The sequence below is a fragment of the Rhinopithecus roxellana genome, chromosome 13 (assembly GCF_007565055.1).
Source record: "Rhinopithecus roxellana isolate Shanxi Qingling chromosome 13, ASM756505v1, whole genome shotgun sequence".
NCBI classification, from domain to species: Eukaryota; Metazoa; Chordata; class Mammalia; order Primates; family Cercopithecidae; genus Rhinopithecus; species Rhinopithecus roxellana.
In genome coordinates, this window is record NC_044561.1 from 22231979 (window position 1) to 22245929 (window position 13951).

The following is a 13951-nucleotide window of genomic DNA, read 5'->3' on the forward strand; positions in this document are numbered from 1 at the left end:
TATTTAAGAGCAGGAAATAGAAAATAAGTAGAATTCATCTCATTTATTTTTGCACTGTATCAGATACTTAGGTGAGATATAAAGAAATCTTCACATCCCTGTCCTGAGGAGCTTATGGCATTAAAGGTGGGATAAGAAATATTTTTTAAATAGTTCAAAAACAATAAAAGTAGTGTGTGAATAAATATCAAAGAATGGGATAAAATTGATGTGTTTTAGAAGTGAAAAGATGTAAATTTTAAATAGAAGTTGCCTGATAAAAGTATGCTTATGATGTTAGAAGTTAGTTCATTTCATCACGAACTGTTCACTAGGTTTTTAAATCAAGTACATCTCAATCTTCGTTCTGCTGACATGTTATTCTAGTAAAGAATCACCATCAGTCTTGTTGGAGCACCGGCAAAACATACATTATATATCTTTTATTTCTAGGCATACTTCCGACAGGGTGTTGCCCTCCAGTACCTTGGACGTCATGCCGATGCCCTGGCAGCCTTTGCATCTGGACTGGCTCAAGACCCCAAGAGTCTCCAGCTTCTGGTGGGGATGGTGGAAGCCGCCATGAAATCTCCCATGAGAGGTAAATATGATAAAAGTACTTGGTATAACATTAATTTAAAGAAGAACATTTCTAGCCTTCCAAGACTTTAGGCTCAGGCACAGAGAACTGATAGGTTATCAAATTAGCTAAGATTTGATATTTTAGACCTAGGAAGATCAAGAATAACTGCCAACAAGTGATGTTAATGAGGCAGAATAGTATGGTAGAAGGGCCACTCACACAGAAGTTTGTGGACCTACATCACATTCTTAAATTTTTCACTAACTGTATGACAATGGGTAAATGGATCAACTTCTCTGGATTTCAGGATTATTTAAAAACCCTTATAGTTTTTCTGTAGTCTGAAATTCTGTAATTCTAAAACACAACACTTTTAGTAGGAAATTGATTTCTCAAATGGACCAATATATGCCTTCTAGAAATACTCAAATAAGAGAAGACATTTGACATTCTTATATTTCATAAAAGAAATACACATCTAATTGTAGGCTGTGCCTCAAATTTTTCAGAGGAGCATTAAAAATTAAAAGAAGAAAGAAACAAGACAGATACCAGTTTATATATTTTATCCCTGTTCTTACTTCTAATTTACGCTAGTTGGTATTCTGGAATAAACAAAAGAATGGATTGAAAATGGTACTGTGAAGGTTGGAGGAGTTCCGAGGCCCAAAACAGATTGGCTTCATTTTGAGGAATGTTGATTTTTGAGGAATGAATTCTTGGGAAGATTTGACTAAAAGTGTATATAGCAGTTGCTATCTTTGGGGAGTGATAGAGACACCGAGGCAGATTTATGGTAGACAGTAGACAGCTAATAATGATTCATTTTAATCAGGGTATGTCAAGCAGAACTCTGTTTTTCAGTCTGCAGTGGTATGTTTTTGAATTTTTCATATGGAAAAATGAACCTAAAATTTTTAATGGCAGCATCATTCAACATTTTATCTAGTTTTGAAAATGTTTGCAGCCTTAGATATTTTTAATATACTGGCTAGTATTATACTTGGCTCAAAGTATGTGCCAAATAAAAGTTTGATAAACTAAATGGTACTTATTTGGTCTCTGGGTAATTCATAGCTATAAAAAATATTTTCCTGAAATTCAGGGATTTCATGTTTTAGGAAGAAAGTCTTAACAAAACCTCTCTTAATGCGATTTTATAAACTCTACAAAGCTGAGATTTTGCCACAGGCTGAAACCTCCTAGGGACTTGCTGTTAATAAACTCTGACTGGCCAGGCATGTTGGCTCATGCCTGTAATCCCAGCACTTTGGAAGGCCGAGGTGGGCAGATCACGAGGTCAGGAGTTTGAGACCAGCCTGACCAACATGGTGAAACCCTGTCTCTACTAAAAATACAAAAATTAGCTGGGCGTGGTGGCACATGCCTGTAATCCCAGCTATTCAGGAGGCTGGGGCAGGAGAATTGCTTGAACCTGGGAGGCGGAGGTTGCAGTGAGCCAAGATCGTGCCGCTGCACTCCAGCCTGGGTAACAGAATGAGACTCTGTCTCTAAATAAATAAATAAATAAACTCTGACTTAGAGCAGATGCATTTTGTAGCTCCAGGGCTTAGGGAGCAGGGGCAGAATGGACAACAAGAAAAAAGTCATTTTATCTCTCCTTTCCATTTTCTAGTTTTTTCTTGTTCTCCCCCTACACCCCCCTCCAAAAGGAATTTATATGGAACATTTTTTATTTAGTTCATGAAGGTATTACTTCTTTATTCTGTGGTGCTTCTGCTGCTGCCTTAGAATATTGGAGTGAATGTGTTGAGATCAGTAGAATCATACTTACCATTTTGCCTTTGAAGCGATCTATTTAGATAAATGTAGGGAAATCATCCCTGCACTGCTAGAAATAGCTCAGAGCTGCCTTAGGGTTTTCTCTACCAGGTTCTTTCCCATCTTATGTAAGTGACCTAAGGCTGAACCTGGAGAAAGCAACTTCTTACAGGTGCCTGGAGTGCTTCAGTATCTTCTTCTCTTCCCTTAAGGCAATTTAATTTATCTCATTTATTTTTAGCATTGCCTTTACCACTGTATCTATTCCAGGTGGGCTTTTCTTATCAACAATTTATGGAGTATGTTACGTTGCACAGTATTGTTCTGTGCATCATCCCACATCTTAATGACCTCTCTTTTTGTCATATGGTTGTAATTGACAAAATTTCTCATCATTTGTTGCCCACTTTTAGCCTCCTGCAACTTCCTAAGTTTTGCCATTGTTGCATAGCTGGGCACTTTGGGTCACTTTACATATACATCTGATCTGTTATGTCAGTTATATATATATATTTTGTATTTTAAAGGCTAGTCCAGTGAAGCAGTGAGAGTGGAGCAGGATAAATCTGTAACTGGTTGTGATCAATTAGTTGTAACTACTATTGCACTCAGACCAGCCTGTTTTGTAATCCTTGAATGCAGCAGAGAAAACTTTCTGGTCCTGGTGCTTCTGTAAGCAGACAAAGCTCTCATGACCTGCACAGTGTTCCTGTGGTTTAGTCTTTGTGGAAGTTTTAAGATTTTATTTTTTGGCCAGGCGCAGTGGCTCAAGCCTGTAATCCCAGCACTTTGGGAGGCCGAGACGGGTGGATCACGAGGTCAGGAGATCGAGAGCATCCTGGCTAACACGGTGAAACCCCGTCTCTACTAAAAAAATACAAAAAAACTAGCCGGGCGATGTGGCGGGCGCCTGTATTCCCAGTTACTCGGGAGGCTGAGGCAGGAGAATGGCGTAAACCCGGGAGGCGGAGCTTGCAGTGAGCTGAGATCCGGCCACTGCACTCCAGCCTGGGCGACAGAGCGAGACTCCGTCTCAAAAAAAAAAAAAAAAAAAAAAAAAAAAAAGATTTTATTTTTTTTAAGTCAGGGACAACCTATATTAATATACCCTTTCCCCCATATAATACATTATATTTTTCCACATTATCGCTCATTTGATTTTTGATTATTGTTGCCTGTATTTCTAACTGAATTAAATCTGTTTTACTTTAGTTTCTTAGTTTCGCTCATGCACACAAATCAGGTATCAGCTAACCCTTTTCTCCTATGGATATACTTACATTATTTTATATGATGTGTTTCTCTTAAATCATTAATGAAAATATAAAATAAATATAAGTATAAATTGATACTTTCTTTTACATGATTTCTCAAGTAATCCTTTTACTGTATTCTATTTTTTTTTTAGATAATCTTTCAGCAATTTCAGTTTATGGTATCTTACAAACATTTAAGCAAATTTGGTTGTTGTAGCATACTATTACTGCCAACCATGGATTTATTAATGTAATTACCAAGTGAGACTGAGTTTACTTTTGTTTGTTTCTTTAAAGATGCTAGGGCTGCTTCTTGCTGAGAACCTCTTGTGTATATTGTCTCTCTTCCTGTTAATTTGGCAGTCTAAAAACTATTACATTTATGGTCTATCACCTGTTGTGGTGTTTCCACCAGCTCCTGGGGACCCAGGGAAGCTGATTTTATGAAGTGCTGATAGAATATGCCTGTTAAATGTATAAGCTTTTCTTGCAGGATCAAGTTGGGGCTCACTTTTTATTTGCCTAATTGTCTACCCTTAGTGGGCTCATTCCCTCTGATTTTCTTTTAGGTGAGAGTCACTTTTCACAGGAGGCTTCCTTCTGAAATGTTATATTAAAAACATAGGCTCAGGCGCCTGTAATCCTAGCTACTCGGGAGGCTGAGGCAGGAGAATCGCTTGAACCTGGGAGGCGGAGGTTGCAGCGAGCTGAGATCGTGCCCCTGCATACCAGCTCGGGTGACACACAGAGTGAGACTCCGTCTCAAAAAAACAAAAAACAAAAACCAAAACGCAAAAACATAAACTTCTTCCCCCAAAAGATTGGAATCTAATTCCAGCACTGCCATTTGCCAGTCCATTGGCTGAGCAAGGTTGCTTCCTTTCTCTATACTTCAGTCTGTATCTGTAGAGAGAAATTATAATATCCATCTCCTAATGTTGTTTTGAAAGTCAAGAACTAGCATCTAAAAGCAGGCCTCTGTAGGATGGATGCCTTTTCCTCTGCAGCGTGGTGCCATTCTTCTCACTGAGGAGTGTAAGTAGCAGCAGTACTAATTGCCCTTATGTTTAGGGCAGGCATAGTGGTGTGGATGTGGAACGAACACTATGTAGTACCTAAGGTCCTCTTTATGAGCACTCCCTGGAGAAGTTTCTCTCAAGCCTTAGTAGAAAAGACCTTGCCTCTCTTTCCTTCTTATATCCAGATATTCTCAACTAAAACTACCTGCAGTTCCTAGAAAACACTATGGTTTCTTACGTCTCTGATTTCTATTCAGGTGCCACTTCCTTTGGGAAGCTTTTCCAGACCTACCCTGATAGAGTTAATAACATCTTTCTCTTTTGGGGTCCTATAGCACATTTTACCACTTCTAAGAACTCTGGATTAAAAGTTATTATTATTATTTTTGAGACAGGATCTCACTTTGCCACCTAGGCTGGAGTACAGTGGCATTGTCATGGCTCACTGCAGCCTTGACCTTCCCGGACTCAGGTGATCCTCCCACCTCAGCCTCCTGAATAGCTGTGACTGTAGGTCTGTGCCACTACACCCAGCTAATTTTTGTATTTTTTATAGAGATAGGGTTTCACTATGTTTCCTAGGCTGGTCTTGAACTCCTGGGCCGTTGGCCTTGGCTCCCAAAGTTCTGGGATTACACGTGTGAGCCACCATGCCTGGCCTCATTATTTTATGTATTACAAAGAAAGAAAAATCTACCGACTATTATGATAACATATATTTTTATTTTATGTATTCCGAAAGAGCTCTTTTAGGCCCCTTTAGATATAAAAGTGACATACCATTTCATAGCACTGTTGAGTTCAGAGGTATTATATCCCAAATTCAGAGATTGTTAATATGTGAATAAATATGCACCTCAGAACTGATGAAATACAGTATATCTCTTAGTTGAGTGTGATTTTGTTTATTATTAGCCTCTGCTACATTCCTACAAGCTCTTCAAATGTTAGGAAATATGATTTTGTTCATCTTAAAATTTTAAAGCCTTTACATTTCAAAAACACTTAATGGTTGATGAATTGATGTTGCAAAGGGCTTTATGTTTTTATGGAGTTGGTTTGACATTGCCTGTTTCATCTATTATCTCCATAGACTCTAGAAAGAAAAACATCTTAGTAGCTATGGGCTGCCAAAGCTCTGTTTCACCTAGACTGATAAAATCACAAAATTAGTCCCTTTGCTAATAGCCCAAGTTTACTCTAAAATAGGAATTAGAATAATAGAGTTGGAAATAATTGTAATGATCACCTACGCATTTAGAAAACTTATCTTACCACTTGTATATCTAGAGCTTTTGATTGTGGGTGTGGACCAATGAGACATAATTACAGCCCAAGCAGAGAAATTTGATATTAAAAAATTTTTTAATTTATATACAGTGAAGTGGACTTTTGTGTGTATATATCTGTACACATAGACATATGTATATACATGAATAGATTTGTGTAGCAATCACCACAGTTACAACCTATACATTTGACCAAGTGAGAGACTGAGGCTATGTGACTTTTAAATACAGGTGTCTGTATGTATTTAGCTCAGTGTTTTCCCCATTATTTCACATCAACTTCCTTCCCTACAAATATTCTTTGGTCAGTTCAAGCAGTCCGTGTCATTTCATGTATCTGTCTTCTCTTGGCACTTCTGTTAGGACAAATCTTCTTCATAAAATACCTTCTACTCTCAGAAAATAGCAAAGACTTACCTAAGCCCTACTCTTTTTTCAAGAGATCAAGTTCTGCTTCAGGAAATTTTATCTTCTACTTCTCTTTCATCAGTTTCATTTTCATCTAGTGAAAATTTGTACAATTAAAGATTTCTTTCTCTTTTGGGAATTTTCCAGATATTTATTTCTGTGGCAGTGTTCACTCTCCTTTCTACCATTGTTGTATAATTTTAGAGGCTCAATTAGATGACTATTTCTCTCTCTCTTTTTTTTTTTTGAGACGGAGTCTCGCTCTGCCGCCCAGGCTGGAGTGCTGTGGCCGGATCTCAGCTCACTGCAAGCTCCGCCTCCCGGGTTCACGCCATTCTCCTGCCTCAGCCTCCCGAGTAGCTGGGACTATAGGTGCCCGCCACCTCGCCCGGCTAATTTTTTGTATTTTTTAGTAGAGACGGGGTTTCACCATGTTAGCCAGGATGGTCTCGATCTCCTGACCTCGTGATCCGCCCGTCTCGGCCTCCCAAAGTGCTGGGATTACAGGCTTGAGCCACTGCGCCTGGCCTAGATGACTATTTCTCTAACTTAGCTGTGGTTGCTATGGGAAAAAATATCACCAAGTAAAGCATAGTGTCTTTGCTAGTCATCAGTCAATTTGGGCTGTCAGTTTAGGGAATTCTCCATCATACACTTCTGCTTCTGCCTTCTATAGTAAAAGCTGAAAGCGTCAGATCCTAATTTTCCCATTCTCCCTAGCAGCTGAGACCCCATCCTTGAATCAGGAGCTAAAGGTTCAAAGAAGAGAGGATAGCACAGAATTTGTTCTGGTGGTGGAAGTGGCAATGGTGACACTCATTTTCCAAGGGTGGCATTCAGTGAGGTGGTGTGGGGAGGAGCATTGTAAGCTATGGTGTCCTGTGTTTGGTTGCAATGGTTATGTTGCCTTCACCAGGCAGCTTTTGTGGTATGATTTTGACTGTGAGTCTGGAGGCCTGGTTTTCTACCTTTCCCAGTAGTCACTCAGTTGTTTCTTTTCTGCTTACAAGCAGCCAAGATTGGTGTATGTTGCTAGCAACCAAGAATCTTGCCTGGTGTGATATTATAGAACCTGGGCTTAGAGCCCTGCAATGTGTTCTTATCTTGGCTGTGTCCCAAGCTTTCCAACTTTGGGTAAGTCACTTAAATACTCAGATTCTTCATTTCTAAGAGAGCGTATTTTAAAAGTCTTTTCAACTCTAAAATTCTATTATTTTTGTTTCTGCTAATTGGCCAGTGGGATACTGATGTGATCAACATTGACTGCCAAACTCATCAGCAGACACTACCAAAATTCTGCTCACAATATTTCATTATGGTATTGTTCTTTTTTATTCTAGCAATTCCTGGGTTCTTGTGTCTGTACTTAACCCCATTGGTTAGCTAGTGTTTACCAGTACTCTGCACGGCTTGAATATTGACAGTTGTAAAAATGTTCTTTGTTCTCTGTTAGTGATCCGATTGAAAGAAAAACATGCTTTAGGCACCCACAGGTTTTCAGGTTTCAAGGTTTCTGTGGCAGTGTTGATTCAGACGAGAGCTTTTTAGTTGAGAGTTTAGATTCACAGTCATAAATTGTAAAAATCACATTTTAATGCAGTACTGTTGGCTAGGAGACTCAAGATTTAAAGAGACCACCCCTTCTATAGTTTTTTTTTTTTTTTTTTTAACATGTGCGTAGTGGAAAAACTAATGTAAAATAGTTTTTCAGGTTTTCAGGAAAACTAATAATAAATGCTTTATAAGTGCCATCTTATTGTAGGGCTATCATTAATACCTTTACAGTTGTCTTTAAAGAAAAAAGGAATTGGGGAAAGAGCTTGGAGGTAATCTACATTCAAACTTAGCTTCAAATGGGAAAAAAATCTCCTGTGGCTTACTGACCCCTGTCTATGTTCTTTTAATACCATATGAAAATAAAATGAGTCCAACATTAATTTTATCTTCCATCTTAATAAATAAATTCAGATGATTTCTTTACGGTTTCATTTATGACTGCAAACAAAAATGGATAATATTCTTTTAGTGGGGGGCTACTGGTCTCGGAAGCAGCAGTGGATACTGGGTTACCAGTGAGAATGACAAAGGTTTTCTTGGGAGAGCTTCTTTTATTGCATCTTCTAGGAAAAAATATTTACAGGGTTTATTAATCTGTCATGCAGATTCAAGTTTATCAGCCTGGGCATGGTAACTCACACCAGTAATCTCAGCACTTTGGGAGGTTGAAGTGGGAGGATTGCTTGAGCCGAGGAGTTTGACACCAGCCTGAGCAACGTAATAAGACCTCATCTCTCCCAAATATTTTTAAAAATTAACCACGGACGATGGTGTGTGCCTGTGGTCCTAGCTACTTGGGAGGCCGAGGTAGAAGGATTTACTTGAGTCTAGAAGGTTGAGCCTGCAGTGAGCCAAGATTATGCCACTGCACTCCAGCCTGGGTGACGGAGCAAGACCTGTCACAGACAAACCTCTTATCAAATGCCAGACATGTTAGGGACTTTCACCTGTGTTCATGATGAGTTTTCTGAGTACCCACATTGTGCCACTTGCTATGGAGTTGTAATAGATAGTCCTATAGCAGTCTTTAGATTTAGCTGGAAAAATATTTTAAAAATTAATACATGTAGAACAATTCTAAAATAGTTAATGACCAAACTGTGCAATACTATTAAAATTCAGCACAGATTCGGATACACAAATTAATGTATGCCAGAGGACCTGGGGATATTCCCTGTACAAGTGGGACTTGAGGCATGTGCCTGTAATATTTTGAGAGGGGAACAGGACAGACGAGAGGGAACTATTCAGGGAAAGTGGCACATCATAATCACAAAGGCCAAAAGAAAGGATAAGACATATACATGCAAGAGAGAGGAGAAGGAAATTACTGGACTGGGGTTTGTGATACTAGTCATATGAGATAAGTGGACAGTTAGGGTGGTGCTAGAATAAAGGTTGAAGAGTTTATACTTGAAATAAGCCACAAAAGGTATGATAAACATTTGTTTCTAGAGCATATTAGAAAAGATTGTTTTTGTATCATCCTACATTATCCTGTTATGTTATTGTTATTTATTTTCAGACTCCCTCGAGCCCACTTATCAGCAGCTTCAGAAAATGAAACTGGACAAGAGTCCCTTTGTGGTAGTGTCTGTGGTTGGGCAGGAACTTCTGACAGCTGGCCATCATGGGGCCTCCGTCGTTGTCTTAGAAGCCGCACTGAAGATTGGCACCTGCAGCCTCAAATTGAGAGGTTCTGTTTTCTCTGCCCTGAGCAGTGCTTACTGGTCTCTTGGAAATACAGAGAAGAGCACCGGATATATGCAGCAGGACTTGGATGTAGCCAAGACCTTAGGTAGAGTGATGCTTCTCTTCTCTATTTCAGTGCAGAAAGGGAACAAAGAAATCTGAGTAACATGACATGAATGAGAATAATATGCAATGAAAAGTGGTGGCCTGGTTGCTCACATTTGTAATCCCAGTGCTTTGGGAGGATTGCTTAAGGCCAAGAATTTGAGACCACCCTGGGCAACATAGTGAGATCCTAAAAAAAAAAAAAAAAAAATAGCTGGGTATGGTGTACCTGTGTCTTAGCTACTCTGGAGGCTGAGGTGGGAGGATTGCTTGAGCCCAGGCATTCAAGGTTACCCTTAGCTATGATAATGCTACTGCACTCCAGCCTGGGCAACAGAGCAAAACCCTGTCTCTTAAAAAAAAAAGTAAAGAAAAAAAGTGAGTGCCCCTAGAACATTCTCTGTTTTAGACTGTTTAGGTCTTTATAGCTTTCTCATATAACAAAGTGCCAATACTCCCAAAAGTCCACGAGATGTGGAATAACATACTCATTGCCCTCTTCAGAGATTTGGGCTTACAAAATGTGTCAAATGATAACATTGTTGGGTAAATCTTTCATCATAGTTTTAATTTTTTCCTTCATTAGGATACATCATCATTTTGTTGAAGGAGATGGTATAGTGTAGAGGTTAAGAATGTAAACTATGGAGCCTGACTACTGGGTTTAGAATTCTGGCTCTGCCACTTACTAGCTTTGTGACTTGGGGCAAGTTTCTTAACCTCTCTGCGACCTAGTTTTCTCATTTGTAATATAAGTATGGCTTATGATTATGATGGTCATTATGGTGATTATTCAAGGACTTATAGGATTGGAGTAACAGAAGGGATATGATGAATCTGCCACCAGCATACTTGTAAAGATATTTTCTTGTAGGTTTGGATTCAAATGACTGAACCAACAAGCTGATGGTTGGTTTAGAATCAAAGGTCATTAGCAAGGCAGTGAGGACTCAAACAGCAGCTAGTTTGTGTTAAGGTCTTTAACCTTTTGTTTCCAAGACACCTAAGTCCCTGTCTGCAGTTATATGTTATGACAATAATAGCAATTGTTATCCAGAGATTTAAATTCTAGGACAATAACTCCCCACATAGGGTCTTGTGGAAGAAACAAATACTTTTTAGCTAATAAATCTGTGTCTCTTAAATTAAGATGACCATTATATATTATGAATAACATTATTAATTTAAAGAAATTCTTTTTTTTTCTCAATTCAATCCAGGTGACCAGACAGGAGAATGCCGAGCTCATGGGAATCTGGGCTCTGCATTCTTCTCCAAAGGAAATTACCGAGAGGCTCTCACTAACCACAGGCATCAGTTGGTACTCGCCATGAAACTCAAAGATCGAGAGGTAGGAAGTTTATCTGCAGACCAAAAACTTTTTTTTTTCTTTTGGAAATGTGGAGCTCTATTTTCTGTTAAAAAAAAAAAAAAAAAAAAAACAGAAACTGTTTCGGGTATCTTAACATATTTCTTTCAGAAGAAAGTATTACTTGAGACTTATTGATTCTGTTTTTCATCAACAATTGAGTGTTCTGTATATCCAAGCAAAGTCCTTGTATATATAAAAATAGATAAGACTTTGTTCTTGACCTCGCGATCTAATAGCTTTGTCAGATGCATTGTTCTTATTTTCTTCAAATGTGCGTAAGTTTATGTAAAATTAGAAAAAAGCTATATCATTATGGCATACTCATTAAATTGTAAAAAGCAAACATTGCTTTTTTTTAGATCAGATATTATTACTGCAAATTCTTTACATTGTTGCTTTGGTGGATTTTCAACTCAGCATATTGAGTTTGATTGAGATATCTGAATCATAATGGTAAAGAAATATCATTATAGTCTTTATTAAGGAGATGAACCATAATATCCTCAAAGAGTTAATATTCAGTAGATGTAACATGATTAGAGAGTGTCTGCAGAGTGGAAAGGTGAGGTTTGGTGTCAGATAGACCCAGATTTAAATCCCAGCTGCAGTACTTCCTGGCTGTGGAATCTTGGGGGTAGTTATAACAACTCTTCTTTTTCTCCTCCGTTTTCTTATTCAGGAAATGATTATTCTATTTATTCCAAACACAGTTGTGGTAGGATTACAAATAATATATGTAAAGTGCCCAGCATGGTGCCAGGATTTCCATAATGGCATTCCACAAAGGAATTCCATAAATGATAGCTTTTGTTATAATATTATTAATAGGGAAGAGAAGGTTAATAGCAGAGGCAACAATAAGTTTATAAATCAATCTATGTGTTGAGAAATATGTTTAGTCACGTTTACATCTAAGAATTCTACTGTGGGACCTTATAAAGATTAATTGTATTGTTTAAATGATCCAGCAACTTCATGTCTCAGGAACATGGTCAGGCACTACGAAGGAATTGGGGAAGAAAAGCCTTTGAAAACCATCAAAACAGACTATTAAAGGGCCATGGATTTTGGGCAATTTTATTCTCTAGAGAGTTACCTGAACACTTTTCTTATTGCCCAATTAACTCTAACATTACAAACAATTCTTATAATAAGCCAGATGATCTGATTTCTTGATGTTCAGGGAGTGAAATGAGAGATCAGACTTCTAGAGACAGATATACTAATGGCATTAAGAAGTGAAAGCCAGGTTTAAGAACTAAAACAGCATAGTTGTCCAGATAGGTCCACTTAGTGAAGGGACAGATTGCTATAAATATGTCAAGAGCTGGCCAGGCACGCCTGTAATCCCAGCACTTTGTGAGGCTAAGGTGGGCAGATCACGAGGTCAGGGGTTGAAGATCAGCCTGGCCAACATGGTGAAACCCTGTCTCTACTTAAAATACAAAAATTAACTGGGCTTGATGGTGGGAGCCTATAATCCCAGCTACTCGGGAGGCTGAGGCAGGAGAATTGCTTCAACCTGGGAGGTGGAGGTTGCAGTGAGCCGAGATTGCGCCACTGCCCTCCAGCCTGGGTGACAGAGCAAGACTCCGTCTCAGGGAGTGGGGGGAAGGCAAGAGGTGCATTTATACTCTTTTTTTCCTAACCTTCAAGGTATATGTATTAGCCCAATTAATACAAAGGGTGGAAAGACTTTTAAATGAGTAATATCATAGATGTTAAACAGGAGGAATGAAATTTTTCTGCCTTCCCTCTTCTCAATAGTGTGATTCATATCATGTTTTATAATCTCTGCTGTACAATATGTTATTAAGAAATCATTGAATTATGAGGATGGAAGGGACCCTGAGGTAATACTGGTACCCATTCCTTCCCCAAACCTAGCCATCTTAGATTTGCCACCTACCGCAGTCACTCCTCTGCCCTTCCAAAATTGCCGTTTGCATAACCACTACTGCAGTAGTTCACAAGCCTGTCTGTTGGGATATTCTCCTTATGTATAAGTAATAGACTCCAGGGCTGATTTAAAATTCCCACTGTGGAGAATTTCTTTTTTCCCTTGTGTGAGGAGAGAATGTCCAGCTACCAAATTCCTTTTCTAAGCTTAATAATATTTGCCTCAAAATTTCTGATTATTAAGACTTAATAATCAACCTCTTCTGGCCATTCCCTTTTCACAGTGGCCCATTTGGGTTGTCAGCCATAGATAGCTCAACTATTTCAGAGGCCTCCTGAGTTGTTCCTCCTGTTTAGCCCATATTTATCTGATTCCTTGACTAACCTATGGAATTTCCCCTTTTCTCACTGTGTTTCTTCTATTGTGTTTGTCTCAGGAATTATAAAGTACCATTCATTTTCATGAGAAATTAATGTATTTTTCTTAGTTTTTTGTTCATAAATTTATTTTCTGTATCTGATACATAGTAAGCATTTAGTAATTCTTTTTAACTTTCTGTTGGAGGGGGGGAACATTTGAGATCTAATCTTTTAGTGAATTTTAAGTATACAATATGATTTATTAACTGTAGCTTCCTGGTATACATTAGAGCTCTAGAACTTATTTATCCTACATAACTGAAACTGTATACTCTTTAACCAACATCTTCCCATTCCTCTCCCTCAACCCCCACCAGTAACCACCATTCTGTCTATGCTCTGCTTGTATGAATTCAGCTACTTTAGACTCCATATATAAGTGAGATCATGTAGTAATTTTCTTTCTGTGTCTGGCCTGTTTCACTTAACATGATATTCTCCAAGTTCATCCATGTTGTTGCAAATGTCAGGATTTCCTTCTTTTTTAAGGCTGAATAACATTCCAGTATACGTATGTGTCTGTGTGTGTGAGCTATAACTTCTTTACACTTTCATTTCTTGATAGATACTTAGGTTGTTTCCATATCTTG

The 13951-nt window shown here is 38.5% G+C and overlaps 1 protein-coding gene across 1 annotated transcript in view; it reads left to right on the forward strand.

Moving 5' to 3' along the window:
• TTC28 (tetratricopeptide repeat domain 28) overlaps positions 1-13951 on the forward strand; it is a 475930-nt gene that overhangs the window by 135347 nt on the left and 326632 nt on the right. The window contains exons 2-4 of the mRNA XM_030915124.1: positions 433-580; positions 9399-9671; positions 10891-11021. Coding sequence (XP_030770984.1) covers positions 433-580; positions 9399-9671; positions 10891-11021 — 552 coding nt within the window. The remainder of the gene's footprint in view (positions 1-432; positions 581-9398; positions 9672-10890; positions 11022-13951) is intronic.